Source organism: Argiope bruennichi, chromosome 8 (assembly GCF_947563725.1).
Source record: "Argiope bruennichi chromosome 8, qqArgBrue1.1, whole genome shotgun sequence".
Taxonomy (NCBI): Eukaryota; Metazoa; Arthropoda; class Arachnida; order Araneae; family Araneidae; genus Argiope; species Argiope bruennichi.
The window spans coordinates 116,805,507-116,825,076 of NC_079158.1; the positions used below are offsets into that span (position 1 = coordinate 116,805,507).

Here is a 19,570-nt window from a genome sequence, read left to right on the forward strand (position 1 = left end):
TCCTTTAATTTTTACTTTCTCGAATATGAAATACACAAAGAGGAAATATAGTAATCGTCAAACAAAAAATCGAATTCCAGAAATCCCAGATTGTCTTTACGTTTCAAATCTCGATAATTCCGAAAACCACACTTTGGGAATTATGTTTGTTCGCCTGTGAGTATTATAACTCAAAAACTCTTTGAGTTAGACAGACGAAATTCAGCATGCAATCTTCAAATCAAATTTGTAGGCTTTTATCAAACTCTGGACAAAATTCATTCAGAGCAGGTTTGGCCTTCTATCTCAGTACAAATTAACACGACACCTTGATTACAATATAGAAAGCGTTAAAAACTAGATAGATAACATTTCAAACACAGGTTTAAAATATAAAATGTATATCGGTATCAAATCTTATGTTATGATCTTATAAATTATGTAAACTCAATACTCGAAAAAGCTATGACTTAAATAAATGAAATTTGGCCTGTGATCATCTAACTATAATTGAAATACTATGTCAAAATTTGTTTTCAATTGAATGAATTCAATTGAATGAAAGATAAGGGAATTCCATCTTTGCAATGTTGATCGCAAAGCGAGCTCTCCAGTTGTTTTATGCTAAGTGCTGTTATGTAGTGATGCTATTTTGCTTTCTATTTGCTGTATACTAATGCAAGTATTGCCTTTGTAAATGTTTAGACTGTTTCTTCTATCTGAATTTCGATTTTATTTGATGGAATAAAGTATATTTATTGGTTATTAAACATGTTGGACGTTTCCCATCATACATATCCCGAATGGATTTCCATACCAAATGTAAAATTGCCGAGGCTCAGAAGACAGCTACGAATTAGAAGAATTCAGGCAGGCAACGCCAGTTAATAAGAATTTTAAATAAAGTGTCAATCACTCTGAGACAAGTTGTTCCAACATTAATCTCATCCTTATCAAAATGTTTATTTGCAAGTGGGATTCTCGCATGGTCCCGGCGAAACAGAGCGAAAGTTTTTTAAAACTCAAATCCATTTCCCTGTTTTATTAGGCAGGCTGACAGAGACAAATAACCGGCCACTGCATCATTTATTTCTTCCGACGGGATGAATGAATATTTCATCCATCTGCTATTGGATCAAGCGCCCTTCCTTTCTTGCTGCAAGAACATTATTCTGTTTTGGGAGTTACAGATGATCTCGGGGTTCAGTATACGAACAGAACACTTTCGATTGTTGTTATGTGAGCATATACCAAAGCTTTGATGAATTTTAATGTTTCTCCCCCTTCGTACGATTGCTTTCGGATAAACATTATGGAATGGGGTAAATAAATTTTGTACAAATTTTGAATAATGTGTTACAGCGTTCGAAATTCACATATATTTGTCGTTTTAAACAGAAAAGCCTTTAATCGTTTCCTTATGGTTGCAACAGCATATATTTTTATTTTCTTGTATTCAAAACTCCCAACGAATGTCGAAATATTTGATATGGAGAATTTGATGAATCTATAGATTTAAATTCTTCTGAGTACGAAAAAGCAAATTTTGGAAATATATTTGACTCCCTATCTATCTGGGAATAAGAGAGAGCATTTGGGTTAACTTCTTGAGATCACACAAATTACGCAGATAACAATCAATAAATACATTGAGTGAAATTTGGTATGTGATATTTGTTATTTAGTATAAATTGGAATTTTAGATCTGAATCTAATTTTGAACAAAATCCGTTAAAGAATAGTTTGTTCTATTACAAATAAATGCAAATTCAAAGACGTAACTTATGTAAATGAAATTTAAAATTTAGCCTTAAGTCAAAATTTTAGGTTTATATAAAATTTGTTTCAATAGGTTAAATTAAAGAGGTCCAAACTGAATACTCTATTTTCTTTTCTATACGACAATCATTGGCACAAAACCAGTAATATAGTGTAAGGACACGAGAAATTCTAAACTAAGCATTGTCTTGTTCCCGTCTATGATTTGTACAATTGTTTTAAAATTGTAAAGTATTAGAAGTAAGTTTTGCATATCCAGTCATTACGTGGTATGGAAATGTTCCTTGTGTTCTCATATTACGTCATCACTGTTACATAAAGACTGCAACAGAGCTGTTGTTGCGTTTACGACTACCAGTTGTTGCACAAAATGGATCATATTGTGTTATCATTGTTATAATAAGGTTGCAGCAAAGCTGTTGTTACGTTTGCGACAACCAATACAAAATGGCTCTATGTATGTTTGATTTAATTTTTAAACGCATCTGATATTTTGATCCATCCTGTGAATATAAAAGTAAAGGCTGTTAATCAAAAGAAATTCCTAGAATTTCATGAAATTCATTGCATTGTAAAAATTTCTCTTGGCAAGTCAGAAGCAAGGGAAGTTTTCGTTTTGTTTAAGCTTATCAGATGCTTGCAATTTTTATATATGAGCAATTAAATATTATAGTATTTTGCACAAATTAAAATAGTTGGAGTAACCTCCCTAAAGTTTTCTTGCTTATTCTTTAATAAATATGTTAACCCCTCCCCCTCCCCGCATAAAATTGTGGATTTGGGACAAGACATGTGAACGCAACCAATCCTCAAATTTATATTTCTGAGTCCCACAATGAGAAATGTGCATTTCGTAATATAGTAAAGAAAATCGAAAGATGTATTGGCGTGAAATCCTTACAAAATATTAATTTTTGGTGGGGGAGATGCGATTGATACCCAAATACTATAAAATCGAATATATATATTTCTGACTCCTTTTTTTTCAAATAATTGAAATCGAAATTTAGTATGACATTACAATAAAATCACGAGAGCACATGCTGAATTTCACTCATTTAAGACATTGAGCGATTATGAGTTATGGCGTTTCCATGGACGCGAAAGTACAGACCGAAAGACAGTCAACATTTTGACAAATTTTGTTCAAAATTGATGAGATCAACATTATAGATGCTAAACCAAATTTTATCTGCCTAATTCTTTGCGTTTTGTAAGTATAGAGTACTCGAAATACCAGACAAAAGATTTCCTATAGATAAATTTCGATCAAAATGTGATGAAATTCTAAAACTTTGGTGTAAAATCCATATACCAAATTTCCTACGTCTAGTTTAAAGTGTTTTTGTTATCGTCTTTACATATTTGTAAAAAAAATCAATTTAAAATTTCTGTAAGCTTTAAATGCTTGTATGCAAGATATTTTTATAAAAGAACTTTAGCAGCCTTTAAATTTATTTACCAGAAACTAAATTCTTTTGAAAAAATAGTATAATTTTATTAAATGAAATTATTTAAAGTTTATTTTCTAATTAAGAATTAAATCAACTATCACATCAATGAAATTTCTGAAGATATTTTTAATATATCAAAAGAAATACATTATTACTAATTACTAATAAATAATAAATGCTAACAATGAAACTGTGTTTTTCAGACCCAGGGAGACCTAAAACGCAAAGAATCTTCAAAATCTTAGGTTCCAATTTTTTAAATGATTACAGTATACTTTATCTTTGTATACTACGTATACAAAGAGACTTTAATGTAATATACTTCATAATTTACATACATATACATCGTCAATTTAAAGGCGTAATATGATTGCTTTATTGAAAAAGATATCTATCTCTAATTTTTAAGGGACAGCAGTTACTGAAATCTTTTAACAAAAAAACTTCTCATTAATATGAATTCATTGAATAATTTCTTATTTGTATAGTTTTTCTATCTTTAATAATAAAAGAAATATATCGAAAGGAAAATTAAGCCATCTTCATCATTTCCATCATTAACTTTTTTTTAAAATGCCATTTATTGAGCTGAGAAAAAGTTTAAGAAAAAGCCGTTTGTTGAAGGTTATACAAAAATTGCTCCCATGTCTAGATTACGTAAAAGTCGATAAATAGAATATTAATCATAAAATGTGGTATCAAAATATTTCATACATAAGTGCTTTGTCACGATTAGCTAATAATTTGCCTACCTTGAATTAGACTTCTGTCTTCAGTAGTAAGAAATGCAATTTAAGGTAGAAAAATTGAATGAAAATTTAAGCACACATCCTTTTAATTAGATGTCCCGTCAAAAAATTTGTCAAGATATCTATCCAAAATAAATAAAATAGTTCTTGTCATAATAATAAATTGTAACAATTCATAACTTTTTATTTTTATTTTTAAACAATGATGCACTTGATCTGACTGAATTTCTTCCCAAATCTCTTCAAACATCTCCCTTTTCCTAATAAATCTCTATTTAGGACATCAGGGTATTTTGATTTTTTTTTTCCGCTTAACTATGTCTTCGGTTGAAACCCTTCGTCTAGTCCAATTAGGATGCAGAAAACCTCTAACTGCGATCCCCGATCTAATTATCGTATAATGCTGTAGTGACAAACAGATCCCTTTCTAAGAAATGGTGACTCATTGGAAAACAAGGAAAAAGGGCTTCTTTAATACCGGTTAAGTAGGAATTTGAAGCCAGCTAAGAAATGTTATTTGGTTTGCACGCATAAGTCGGATTAGTTTTTGAAAAAAAATATACTGAATTGAATCGAAAAATACTTTATGTTTTCTTGCACCTTGTTATTTATGTGCATATGTCTTATTTCCAATCAATTATGACGGTGAATGATGCAGGATTGAACATATTGAGGATTTTGAGCATACACATTACGGAAAGTTCTTTTATACCCTCCCTTGTATTGTGTGCACAGCATACAGAAAAAATACCAACAACATAAGCAAACCATGTAGATGTTACAGGATATGCCAAAAGGTTGTTTAGAAATATTTGAGAGTATGTCGAGTTTTGAAGCGGTACTTGGCCTGAATTTGTACGCAGAAATAATCTTTTTTAGATCTTGTATACCAAGTATGGAGAAAGTATTGTAATCATCCAACAAATCATCTTGACTTAGGAATTTTGACAAATCTCTAGGTTTTAGACCTCCCTTAGTTTGAAAGAAGCGACTAATTTATGCTTTATTAATTATGAAGCAAAAGGTAAAGTCAAATTATGATTGCATAATAAACAAGCATTCTGTGACTAGTTAGCTATCAATACAAAAATATAAAATAAATTGATAAAATCAGTCTAATTGTTGAAACTGGAGATAGAGTCACGATTTTTGTTCGTAATATGTCTTAAAAATACAGGATAAGGCGATCGTTGAGGGGCTAGTTGTCATTAGCTTTTAAATAAAGTAAAAATTAGTGAAATGAGGCCTGCTCTTGATGTTAGAAGACTGTTTTCTTTTCTTTTTTGTGCATATGTGTGTTTATCAAGTATTTTAAATGTATGGTTTTAATTTTTGAATTACAGAATAATTGATATTATTTCCTCCAAGCATAGATCTGGGATCAAGAGATTCATTAAATTATTTATATGTTAAATAAGTAAAAAGGAATTTTAAATCCACATTTTTAAAAAAATTTCAAAATTTTTACTTTAAAACTGATATTATTTCGTAGTGTCATGAATTTATTCTTTAAACCGCATTTTAAAATTTAAATCGTTCCTTGTGAAAATTATCTATGATAAACTGAATTACGTGTTTCTAAATAATCTAAACTCATTATTCGAATTTTTCTATCTGTTCAAATCTGTCGAACTAAAAAAAAAAATATTTAAAAATTACCTTTATATTTCAACAATTATTTTAATATTTATCTAACGGTCTTCTTTTTAATGCAATAATCATCCTAATATTTATCCAGCTATTTTCTTTCTTTTGGAACAATATTTAAATATTTATCTAATTATCGTCTTTTTATTGCAAAAGTATTTAACATTTAAATAAAAATCATTTTTCTATTGTAACTGTTTTCTTTTTATCTTTCGATTACAAGGAGCATCATGATATTTATATAATTACTGACTTTCTATTGAAACAATTATTTAAATATTTATCTACCTTTTTAAAAAAAATATTTATTTTATTACAATGATTTATATGGCTTAGATTATAAAATGAATGACAAAAACAAATGCTGCGTCTCTCTTTTTCCATGTTCTCCTATTTAAGAGAGACTGTGAATTTAAATAATCGAAAGAGATTTGAAACCCTGTCATGCGCTTCAAAAACACTCGATTTAGATTAAGATTACTTGATTAAAAATTACTGAGTATGCATTTAAATACTTTAATTTAACTCGACTTGTTTCATAGTTGTAAAGATGGGATTCTTTAATCGATTTTTTAAGCACGTCCTGATTTTTTAGGATTTTTATTATTTTTTTATATATTTGCATAGTCACCAGGTCAAAATTCTCAAAGCTTAAATATTAAATAATAATTGATTTTAATTTGATTAAATTCAATTTACATTACGTGGTGGTGGATTTCATGAAAAAAAAATAAATTTCATGATCAGATTATATAAATAAAATCAATTTAAAATTAAAATAAAAGAATTCTGTTTTGGTATATTAATAGAATGTGTTTTAAAGAGTGTTTTCTTATATTTATTATTTTATTATAAATAATGTTGAGTTAATTTGGAAAAGCTATTAAATTATTTCTTAATTCTATTTAGATAAAAATTTAGAAATGAAATTTTATTTAGTTGTTGAAATATACCTTTAGAGGAAATTATTTTATTCGAGTTACTACATTCTAGAAATCGAATTTTAGAATCTTTTTACTTGTTTTCAAACGAAGGGGGGAGGGGTTAGATACACAAGTATTTTTTCTCACGGATCTTCAACAAGTCTCAGGACATTCCTGAAAATGATTTTTAAAGGTGTTTATCTATTTTTCTGAGCAGTTTGGGGAAGCTTGAACAAATACAATGGGAAAAAATAAGTTGTATATTCTGCAAAAGAAGGAATCGCTGATTCGTTGCCATCAGAGCAAGCGTAGTTCAGGCGAGAAAAAAAAAAAATGAGCAAATAGCCCCGAGGATCATTTTCAGTTCCGCAAATGGTCATGGGCCTCTCCGAAATGGGCGTCCTCTGACACAAAAATGGCCCCTGCGACCCCCGTAGCGTCCTTAAGTTCTTTTAACCTCTCCATTCGGGGCCAGACGATAAACGATCATTTTGAGAGAAAAACACGCTCAAAGTAAATAAAATCCGTGCGCCAACTTCTTTTAGGCGTTACAAAAAAATATATGTTATAAGAAATTGCAGGTTTGGGAATGTTATTCTTCGCAGAAACTTTATGCAATATCGTTTGGTGTTCCAAATCGCCGATTCGATTTTTCGTATTTCCCGGGGAGTTGGCCTACTTTCGCCGGAGAGAGAAAAAGATAAAAAAGAGGAAAAAAAGGTGGAGAAAACACACTACTGTTTTGTTGTGCTTCTTCCATTCCAGCCTTATTCAAGGAAAATGCCAATGGATCGATAGCGCTTCACTTTTGCTCCTTGGTTAATGTTGCCAGCGGCTGGAAGGGTAAAATGGCTTTTGGGATTTATGACCAGTGCTGCCATCTAGAATCCATAAATGATATTAACTTTCCTGAGATCTTGGAACGACTAAGTGTAAATCTTGTTGCTTGCTCTCAGAACAAAATAAAAATAATAAAAAATTGGCAATAGAAATTTTTCCTATTATACTGAGAGAAAACTAACTTTGGTGTTTGCCTAATTTATGTTTCATAAAATAACCTGGCACAGCTCCTTTCTAATTTATATACAAATAATTCGTACACACACACAAAAAAAACTAATAAGAAGAATTATCTAGACATGAAATGTTGTTATTTAATGAGTAACAATAACTATTTCAATTTTCCAAGATTAACAAGAGAAGAAAATAATTAAATTTTTCGCTACTCAAAACGATATTGATTGACTCTCAACTACTCAAAAGCGTAACAAAATGCCCGATAATAGGATTATCATATCTCCACGATATTGCTCGACATTCGGAATATCGAATAGCATCGCGGAGATAAATATTTTGTACTAATAGGGGTTAGGCTTAGCATTTATTATACAAGTAGGTCACGTATAATAAATGCTATAACCAGAAACTGAAAATTGAGTTGAAAATTTCAAAAGCTATTATTTTCTCATTGTATCGTATGCAAAACATTTGCAGTATTGATATCTTTGTACTATTGATATATTGATATTAATATATCGAAGCAATTGTTGTATTGTCGTCAAAAAAATACAACTGCAAGATTTTGATGAATCTTCACGTTTCAGATATTCGTTAATACGACAAAGCATTTTTTTTTAATGATGTCTATATTTTTGAAAATACGCTAGTTCACAAATAGAAATGTGTGAACTCTACAAACTCTTGTAAAAATCTAGATAAATCAAATTTAGAGCGTCAAAAGAAAAAGCTAACATCCAAATTTTTGATCTATGTCACATATTCTTTCTATTATATAAAGAAAAACTATGTACACATTGCGGCTTATTCGTTTTGTAATTGATCGATAGCTAATCAACTAACCCATGATATTTGAGATTTGTTTTGACAGTTTTGTTTGAAATATTTAATGAAAATTATTATTACGTCGCAGTGAGTGCTTATATCGCAGTTGAAGGTGAAATTGTGACAAAAAAGGAAAAGTAAAGCTTTAATTAACAGTAAAAACGATATTATTTGTTAATTCTACTTTTAGATTCATCGTTTGTGGCAACACTAATGAATAGCTTTCAGGTTCGTTTACGTTTTATGAATAACGGAAATTTTTCGCCTCTCAGCTAGCAATCATCTGAATACCTAAACAATACACGTGTTAACCTGGCATTGTTTTTTTTTAAATTGTAATGGAGCTTCCAACAGTATCAGATGAAGGAAAAGACGTCAAGAATCTGCCAATTTGGGAGGGGAAAAAGCTGGTTGTAAACCTGCCACATTCTCTGCAAAAAGCAAAAAAATGTATCATTATTTAAATACTGAAAGTATGAAAAAAGAATGTTAATGAAAATTATTTTTCATTCAGGCCTCACACTTCCTAGGGCCAGTCCTGATTCTATCAGTATTTAAAAAATATATGTTCCATTTTCTTTTATAGTTGCGAAATTTATTAAGTTGCTTTTCTTTTTCTTCTCCAGATGGTAACCAGGACAAAAAAGGTTTTTGTCGGGGGTCTTTCGGCGCCAACCACTCTGGATGATGTTAAGAATTACTTCCAGCAATTTGGTAAAGTAAGTATTCTGGAAACGTCCATCATTCCGAATAAAGAATTCCATAAAATAACACTGAGTGACTTCCGATAATTATTAATTATTATATAAACATACGGATGGATAAAAAAGTGCCTTTGTTTATATAAAAGAAATCTAAATTTTAATAATTTTTATAAATACATTGGAATCGTCATCGTCTGATAAAAAAGTTGCAACAAAAGTTGTGGCTAATTCTCATACAATGCATTAAAACAATCTCTGTGCCACATAATTTTTTTTATTATTTTCATAAATTTTTGTTACTATTATTATTATTTTGATATGGCAATGCTATTAGACAAGCGTACTCTTTGTAAGTCATATCACAACACACATGATCAGAAACCGCACTAAACTCGTCAGCAAACTAGATTGTTCAACCAGGAACTACCAAATTTATATATTTGTATATACATAAACTAATTATTTTCTGGTTAATAAATATTTGATAAAAAGAGTTTTTTTTTTAATTTTCACTGTCATTTTTAATTAAAAATCAATCTGAATTTTAATACTTTTCCTTAATAACTTCAGAATTAAAAATTTCCTTAATATTATGACATAAAAACCATTTCTGAACTGTTTAAAATAGTTTTATTTCTTTGCAATTTTTTTCTCTAATTTTAATAAATTTTCCAAAATATAATTTACTACATTGCTTTCCACTATAGTAGGTGTTTGATTTTAAACATAGGCTTGTTGTAAGAATATTGAATACATTTTTATGTTTTCGTTACAGTAATTATAATTAAGAGCATATTTTTAAAAATATTATGAATGCAATCAAATAATATGAGTACACAAATCAATAGTAATTCAATAAACAAATCAATCATCAAACACTGGCATACTACACATATCTTTGTATTGTACGAGATAATAAGCCTGAAAATAATAAGCCTGTTGCAGAATACAATTGTGAAATAATGACAAAAAGATAAGATGTCTCTTTTTTTTCCCTCAGATATCACAAGATATATTTAAAAATATCTTGATTTTTGAATTCTTAATTCTTTCCTTATTGATTGATCCTAATCATATTGATTTTAAACAAAGCAAAGACATTTTTTTAACTATTCCGTTTAATAAATAGGAATTTAAAAATGGAAACAGACAAACAAAAAAAAAGAAATATCATTAGAATTATTCAGACTAAAATCAAGATACAAGTGCCGGTGAAATACGTGATCTACATAATATGTTCTATTATTTTATATAACTTCATCTCAAATAATCATTCATTTTAGTACAAAAATCTAAAAACTCCAAGATAAAGTAATGTCTTTAATTAAATTGTATGTATGTAACTTAACTTTATCATTTATTTAGCGTAACTTCGCCAAGATACGCCAAATCTTCCCATAGTCAACACGATTACATTTGTAGCCATGTTACATCTTGAACATTATGTTGGCAATGGTACGATTTGGCATGATTTGGCTGAGTGAGTGCAAAGATTCACAGATTCTACAAATTTTCATTACAAAGTTGAGATGAAAGTATTGGAATTTCTTTAAATAGTTCCTGAACTGTTGTGCTTTGTGTGACGTCTTTTGGTTCGCTGTTTTTGAATGAATATTTTGTTACGGCAGATGCGCAGTGCACTGGAAGGATCCTGAAATGGGCGTGGCTTAAACCTACAGTAAGAATGTTAATCGATCTGATTAGGTAGACTTTATTCCACTAGGTAGAACAGTCTTCGAAGAATCATCCCGGAAAAACACTCTCCGATATCAAAGAGACTGGCGCACACCAAAAGCTAGCTCTAGATACTATATACACATCATATATTTATAGACAATAACAGTTCAAACTAATATTACTTAAGGAGACCAAGGGTTCAAACCACCTGCAAATGATATCCCACAAGTGCTTACAAGTATCAGAGTTATATAAAGGGGTCAATGAAATAAAATAATTTTAATTTTAATTTCATTATAAAAATATCGATAATTGGAAATAAAATCAGATTAAATGCATCATTTACTTTTAAATAAAGAGTTTCTATGAATGAATATCCTAACTTTTCAGAGCTGTCATAAGAAATCAAAACAAAATACTTCTTTGTTGCTCGTCAGAAATAACAAATAACCATTGAATGTTTAAATTCAGCGCAGTTATAAATGTTCAAAAGCCCGAATATGGCGTTTTTGGAGTTGTTTCACGTAGCGCAATTTGATATCAATTGGAAAAACTAAAATTTCAAACCTGGATCCTTGTTTGTTAAAAAATCTCCAAATTTACTTATTTCAAGATTTTTTACCATTATAGCAATTGCTCTGTCCTAGATGTCCCCCTTTAAGAATAATATTGTTCGAGATTAATGCTGTGAGCATGTCTACAGGCAAAATTCATGAATACTATTGATCATTATCCGTATGCTAAAAAAATGGCTTTCATCATGCCATTATTTTAGTTACCATTAACTTCAAAAAAATAATCCTTAATATACATTCCGAAAAGATACTTGTACTCTAAATTTTGTACTTTTTCACAGTCTTTATTAGCTGAAAATATTTCAGCATTTAACAATACCTTTCAACCCATACTCTATTAGACGATAAAAGTTTGAAAATTGGATCAAACGGATGCAATTTACAATTATTCTGTTATAATTCTATTATTCGAATTCGATATGAAACGGATACAACAACTCTTTCATTATCATTAAACCCTTGTTACAAAAAAAAGAAGGATGTTCAGATACTAAAGCATTAAAAATGTTATAATGGTTTATAGAATGCTCTATTTGAAGATACCAAATTTCTAAATTCAATGAGAACTCTTATTTAATATTTCTTTCCTATAATATTTTCTGCCATTTTTTTAAAGAATGAATTTTGGTTAGACAATTTGATTACTTATTACTCCTTATAATTATATAAATTTTGAGAAGAAACACGTTATAAATGGCATCTCCATACCATGCTAAAATATAGCCAAACACCTAGAACAGTGTTTTCAATTTTCTTCATTCGTATTATAATAGCTTCTTTTCACATTAATGGATAAAGACAAAGCTTTAAAAATCAGAGATCTAGATGAGGCGATTCAGTCGGCCATGCTTTTGGTGCGCGTCCGTCGAGTCTCCTAGGTGAATGCAGTCCTTAGTTAGTCTCTTTCTAGAACGTTGGTGTTTCTGTCTAGCTTCTACAGCAGATATACTCCTCCGGTATAATATAGAAAAGTGCATGGAGCCTTAGTTAGAGAGTTCATTCACGATCTACTTCTCAGAATCCTTCCTCTACTCTAGGATTAATGGAATTTCATAGAGTGTGTTTGTGTAACAACTTCCATAGGTTATACTTCTGGTTGCATTTTCAGTATTTTTATCTTATATTTTCATTTATGTCATATGATGAACAATTATCTCAGAAATGATATTTTCAAATTTAAATAAATGTCTCTAGACATCCGACATATGAATAGGTATAGTAACATCAGGTGACATTGAAAATTGTCAACATCATGTACTGTATGAGGTTTGAATAATTTTTATCAAGAAAGTGTACAAATAAATTAAAATTAATGATAAGTTATACAAAACTCGACAAGTATCATGTGAAATTTTAATGTTGGAAATATAAACTGCATGTTATAAAAACACTCGATCCGTCAAAAAACGAATTTGCATATGGAGAAATCCCTATATAACGAACTTTTTCAAGTTCAATAAAAATAATTTCAGAATATTAAATAAAATTTCTATATGTCGAACAGAAATTTTCGCCTTAGATAATAACCTGAAAATTTTGCAGCTAAAATGCACCCTTGAATTTCTTTCAAAAAAAGAAATACTAATTAAATAAGTAAATGCTTTACTGATTCTTAGTGCAATAGAAATTACGAAGGACCAAGAGTCATATATGAAAAAGCCAGTTGCCGATAAATCATACATTATTCTTAGATTCTGATATACCTATGGCTTACCTAAAGAGTGGAATTTTTAACTTGAATTCATTTATCCTTTAAATATCTTACTGAAATTAAGGTCTCCTAAATGAAATCTTTAAGGAATAGGAAAGACATTTCAGCATAATAAAAGGAGTAGAAAATGGTATAGAAAATAAAGATGTGGAAAAAAACAGTATCAACAATTTTTAAGAAATTTCAGTTATAAAATCCTTTGAAAGAGTTATTGAATATTAAAATTATGAAATTATTTATAGCCCTAAACATTGATAAGATCAATGAACAACGAAGTTAAAGTAGATACAAAAATAAGAGACAAAATTATGCTTGTGATTAGGCCATTTATTAAAGATAAAATGAATGAATATGCCACAATTTAAAGACTGAATATGCCACAGAATTTCTAACTTCCAAGTCAGGTTCCGAATGGCTCCATATATTAAAAAAACGAAATGCTTTTCTAAAAAATGTAATATTAGAAGAAAATTATTTTAAAAAATTGCAATTTGTATTTCTGTTTATCAGAATTTCTATATATCGCCATTTCCATACATCAAAATTTTTCTATGAATCATCAAGTTCGATATATAGAGATCCGATTGAAGATGACAAAGAGATTATCCTTCATATTAACTTCATATAAAGAAAGATTGCAGATCGAATGCAAATATGCAATCATTTTGAAATGCATATTTGCAATCATTCGAATTTTGAGTTCTTTCATTGGCCCAAGATGTTTGCAGTTCATGTAAATACAGATATAAGTTCGGAAGCAGATTTCCTCATGAATTTACCGAGCATTTAAAATAAATATATTTCATATCATAAAACCATCAAAAAATTCCACAAAAATTTCTGTGGCAGCATCCAAGTCGAAATGGTGTGCAAGAGAATTGGAAATTCTCCAGCAAAAATACATTAATAATGAAAAGGCAGAAAAAAAAGAGAAAATTCTAAGAGTAAAGCCATTTGTCAACGTCGAAAAGACATTAAGAAAATGAATTTAAAGATAGTTTGATCAGAAATAAATTGTACGCCGTGCTGAGATAAATCCTGCTGCGCCAGTGGAGAGGCAAAATTTATCGTTTGATTTCGTTACCAAAATTCGTAAATTATTATCATTATTCTAAATTATTCTTTATATAAACAGTTCTAAAAGATAGTTTTTTATAAAAAGTTGTTAATGAAAGAAAAATATTAAAATTTGGATAAAAATGCAATTATCTTTCAACTTTTCTATCAAGATTCGTTACTCTTATTAGATTCTTGAACTAATATTTTTTTGTGTGAGCGAAAAACAATTTAAAGGCGATTCGAACTTCTTGTCCGAAACATTGTAACATGAAATTGTTTTCATGTTACAGGTTTCATTAGCCTGATTTTATTTTATTTTTAAAATCTATTCAGCGACATTATTCATTATGTTACAACGACAGCATGCATTCAAAAAATATAATGAATGTGTTGCCAAATGCTTGAGAATAAATTTGGAAAATAAAACAACGAAAAAATATTAATGTAAATTATATATTAGAATAAATATTAGAATTAGCAAAAAAATAATACACAAATGAATTTAATATCACCAAAAAACTATTTTTCCTTTCAATTGTAAAGTAGTACAAAAATAGATTTTGTACAAAGATATACGAAGTCACTGAGGGAAATATTGTAATTTTGGTTAATTTATAATTAAAACAAATCAAAATTTCTACTACGCAGCAAATTTGATAGATTTATGTTCAATGATATACTTTACAGAGCATTTGAAATTATTTTGTTGCATCTGACAAATCACATCACGATTATATACGCATCGCAAACTAAAATGTTTTTCTGTCGTTTTCTTTTTGTCGTTTTTGATTTTTGAAAATGATGCATATTTATGAGTTTCAATGCCAACTCATCAGATTGCAGTTAAATAACTAATTTCTTACATTAATAATAAAACAAAAGAAGTTCTGTGCTTTCAGCTACAGGGTATTAAAAAAAATTGTGTTTTAATCCCACACAAATACTGCCTACTTGAAAGTCTTTTACACCGCCTCGTAAAGCTATTATATATTAGTTTATAGGAAGATGTTTTCCTTCTGTTTTTTATTATTCATAATAAAAGTCTAAAGAGACAGTTTTGATTTTAATCAGATTATGTCAGCGTCCCCTGTTATTCTTCTATAGAACAAAAGAGTCTAAAGAGGCAGTTTACGTCCCCTATTATTTATTCTATAAAACAGAAGAGTCTAAAGAGGCAGTTAACGTCCACTATTATTTATTCTGGAAAACAGAAAAGTCTAAAGAGAATTCAACGTCCCCTATTATTTATTCTATAGAGCATATGAGTCCAAGGAGAAAGTTATCGTCCCCTATTATTTCTTTTACAGAACAGAAGAATTTAGTTAACGTCCCCTGTTATTTATTCTATAGAACAGATGAGTCCAAGGAGAAAGTTATCGTCCCCTATTATTTCTTTTACAGAACAGAAGAATTTAGGTAACGTCCCCTGTTATTTCTTTTATAGAACAGAAGAGTCAAAAGAGCCAGTTAACGTACCCTATTATTTCTTTTATAGAACAGAAGAATCTAACCTCCCCTATTATTTCTTTTATAGAATATACGAATCTAACGTCCTCTATTATTTCTTTTATAGAACAGAAGAGTCTAAAGAGACAGTTATCGTCCCATATTATTTCTTTTATAAAACAAAAGAATCTACTAGAGACAGTTAACTTCCTCTGTTATTTCTTCTATAGAGTAGAAGAGAAACAATTAACGTTCCCTATTATTTTTTTTTCTTTAAAGAGCTCCTATTTGTTCAAAGAGTTCCTCATTTTACAACAGAAAGGAGAAGAAGTAAAAGCGTCAATTTCATGATAATTACGTAAAATGAAAAACAGAAGGAAACTAACCAGTATTATCAAAAGGATGTGAAATAAAATATTAATGAATTGAAATATCCAGCACATATTTTTAATAAGCCTCACGAAAACTATTATCAACATAGAGTTTTCAGAATTTCGTCTGAAATCATTTTGTATTTGACGTGAACAGAATCTACAACATTCTTTTTTTTATTCATATATTGTTTTTATTACCTTCAAAAATGGTGCATTCATATTAAAAAGTCAATATTTTGATACCATTATTAATTTCATCCGATAAATGTTTTTAAAAAATTACTGACTACACATAGCTAACCGTTTGCTTTGAAACCGGCTTCGCACTCCAAGTCTTTCGCAATTTTCTACAGACGACAAGTCGTCATTCGAGCTGTCACTACAAAACGGCAGCTGCATCCATTTTTGAAACTACTCGAAACTCGGAAAATTACCCTGACGTTTCGGCTGTCGGAAAGATTATGAAAGTTTGATACTTGCCTGTTGCGACCACAAACACCAGAAAAGGAATAAAGCGGCAGAATAAAATGAATATATCGGACATCCTTCGTCCAGAAGGATAACTTAAAACTAATCATTTCCAAACGCTGGGCTCCTTTAATTATAACTAAAACAAATATCCACTGTTTGCAAAGGTGACTTGCTTTTCGACAGCTGAACCATTCACAGGACATGGTACGATTCAGATGTTGTCAACCCAGTCAGATTGCTATTGCCATGATTTTGACGCTGGGGTAGCGAGCCATTTTGAACAAGCTGCATTCTCGCGTCTATGGAACTGGGTTATTCCAAAGATTTTTAACATGGAACGTAATCATATGACATGGATGATGTCGATTCTTGACGTCTCAAGCATATACCTATTATTGGAGTAAATTGAATTTGGTCAAATCTTTATATCATGTGAGATGAAAAATCGCTTGATATAATCTTATTAAAATCAAAATTATTAAAACAGATCTGGTACCAGCTTTGTGGCATTCAAATTCCAAATAATTATAATTTTAATATGTACTTTTCCTGTAGAATAAATACATTTTATATTTAGTAATTTGTAAATATATGTATTTTCTATGCAAGTGGCTATATAACACAAATGTATGTCCGTGCATACGACTCAGAAAAATTTTTTGGAGATGCTCAGTAAACTGAAAGATAAATGAGAGGCTCTGAATTGATTATGCATCTTATTGGCAAGCTTTATTTTAAGAATATCGTATGCTTTTAGAAATGCTTAATTTCTAGGATGAATCACCTATAAGGACATAAGATGACTCGTAAAACTAGGGCTTTTAGCTTTAGCTTTTTCTTCTAGCTAAAAAACAATTAACTAAAAGAAATGTTTAAACTTTTCGTGTTTAATTGAATAATCACATTAAATTTTTTAAAAAATATTACAAGGTTTCTATTTGAGGAAATATAATCCGAAGAATTTTTATTTTCAGAAATTTTACTAATACATTCTTATTTTACTTTAATGAATACATCATTTTAGTGAAAACCTATAGCATAATATCATAATTTATATGGTTATTTTACTTTTATCGTTCTGTACATGTTTACTTTAATCATTGTTAATGTTAAGTTATCAAACGTATTTTCCAGTCACATTTAGTTTTCGAATCCTTAGCCAAATATGCCAAATTCTTGCCCCTGTTTCCAACGCGATGCCTAAAAACTCCAGATAAAAATTCAGGAAATAATATAAGCTCTATCCTAGACAAACTTGTATATTTTTTTTTCCTACAAATACGAAAATAATTGTAAACGTATTCGTTAATTCGAACTACATTTTACTAATTTCACGAAAAGTTGAAACTTCTCTCCAATATAATTGATGAATCAAAATATGTTTCTTCAGTCTTATTTTATCGTTCATGCATTCCATTTCAAATTTTATTTTGAAAAGAGCAATCAGTTTTGTTCTAGACAATTTTAGGAGGCTTTACTTACCTTCAAGCAACAGCAATAAGAAGGAATTGCATATGCTTGTCTCAAACACAGCATGATATTCTCACAAAATAAAAAGAAAATGAAACAAATCATTCTTTTCCCAAAAGTGCAAATAATGTAACAATAAATTGAAAAGTCTTATATTTATTTTTGCTCAATGTCATCAGAACTGTTAAAATATCCAATTTGATTGTCAATATATTGATGTTCTCTTACACGTGGCAATAGCGTTTGTATGAATAGGGTACTGAAATCAATTCTCAACGCGCATGCTCAGAGTGCATGTCAGTGTTCGTTTCTTTATACAGTGTCCCTATTAGTATCCAATAATGGCGTATCCATGCCAAAAAGCATCGAGAGGGATGAAGGTTTCTTTTGCTCGCATCTCATCTTGAGGAGGGCGTCGTAAAGGGCGCACAGAAGGGAGCTCCGCCCCATTTGTGTGAAATCCCGCGATAAATTAAAGCCCAGCCAGGTGGCAGAGGGAATTGAATGAGTTCCCGATCGATCTGCCTGAAAGACTAAATTTAAACTTTTGCCGCGAGTGTCGATGATGGCGTCGACCCACTTCCGCTTTTGTGGCACGGGATATTGAGAACGTCCCAGGGAAGGGGGGGAATTGAAATAGTTTAGATCCCCCCCTTGAAAAATGTGATCCCCCTTCCCTAAAGATTTTCAGCCTTTTAATCTGAAGTTCCAGAAATCTATCATCTGTAAAAATTTTCGAATAAAACAGAAATTTAATGTTAAAAAATTAACTGCCAAAAAAAATATAATTGGAGGTTGCATTACCATCGTGAAATATGTGCACAAACAAAGCATACTTGTAAATAAGGAAATCGAAGCGTTCAAAAAAAATTATCTTGAACATTCGAAATTAACAATAATTTTTTCAATCAAAACTTCCATTTCCTTTCTATTAGTTAACTTCTAACCTTAGTAACATGCACCAAATAAATATAAAGATCTTCTGGCAGCTTTCTTTTCCAAAAAGCAATTTTGTTTTATGGTTAAATGTTTTAACAAATGCTATTTAAATTTCAGATGATTACACAAATGCTATTTAAATTTCAGATGTTATACAAATGCTATTTAAAGTTCAGATGTTATACAAATGCAATTTAAAGTTCAGATGTTATACAAATGCTATTTAAAGTTCAGATGTTATACAAATGCTATTTAAAGTTCAGATGTTATACAAATGCAATTTAAAGTTCAGATGTTATACAAATGCTATTTAAAGTTCAGATGTTATACAAATGCTATTTAAAGTCCAGATGTTATACAAATGCAATTTAAAGTTCAGTGTATTCCTTTATGGTAAAATTTCATGAGAAATCATTCAATACACACTAAGTTTTATCTTTAAATCACATACAATTCCACAACCTTTGTATTAAAATAAATTAATTATATTAAAGAATTTTTATATTATGCTAAAATTCCACAAATTCATATTACTTTTAACGATTAAATATGGAAATGTTAAACGTATGTTCTGAGGTATGTAATAAAAGACAAATAATTTACAATGAGGGCAGTGAAATGAATAATTTACATGAGGTATTGACGTGAAGTGTGACAGTTTTAAAAACCATTGAATAAGATGGGAGAGAAAAATGTATAAGATGATGTCTAGTTAAAAAAAAAACTCACATGCGTTGTTAAGTTTGTTACGTTATTACACTATCACACACA

At 29.6% G+C, this 19,570-nt stretch overlaps 1 protein-coding gene across 4 annotated transcripts in view; it reads left to right on the forward strand.

The window, feature by feature from the left end:
* LOC129981123 (RNA-binding protein Musashi homolog Rbp6-like) overlaps positions 1-19,570 on the forward strand; it is a 247,187-nt gene that overhangs the window by 193,696 nt on the left and 33,921 nt on the right. For all 4 annotated transcript variants that reach the window (XM_056091806.1, XM_056091808.1, XM_056091807.1 and 1 more), the window contains exon 6: positions 9,000-9,092. In XM_056091806.1, coding sequence (XP_055947781.1) covers positions 9,000-9,092 — 93 coding nt within the window. The remainder of the gene's footprint in view (positions 1-8,999; positions 9,093-19,570) is intronic.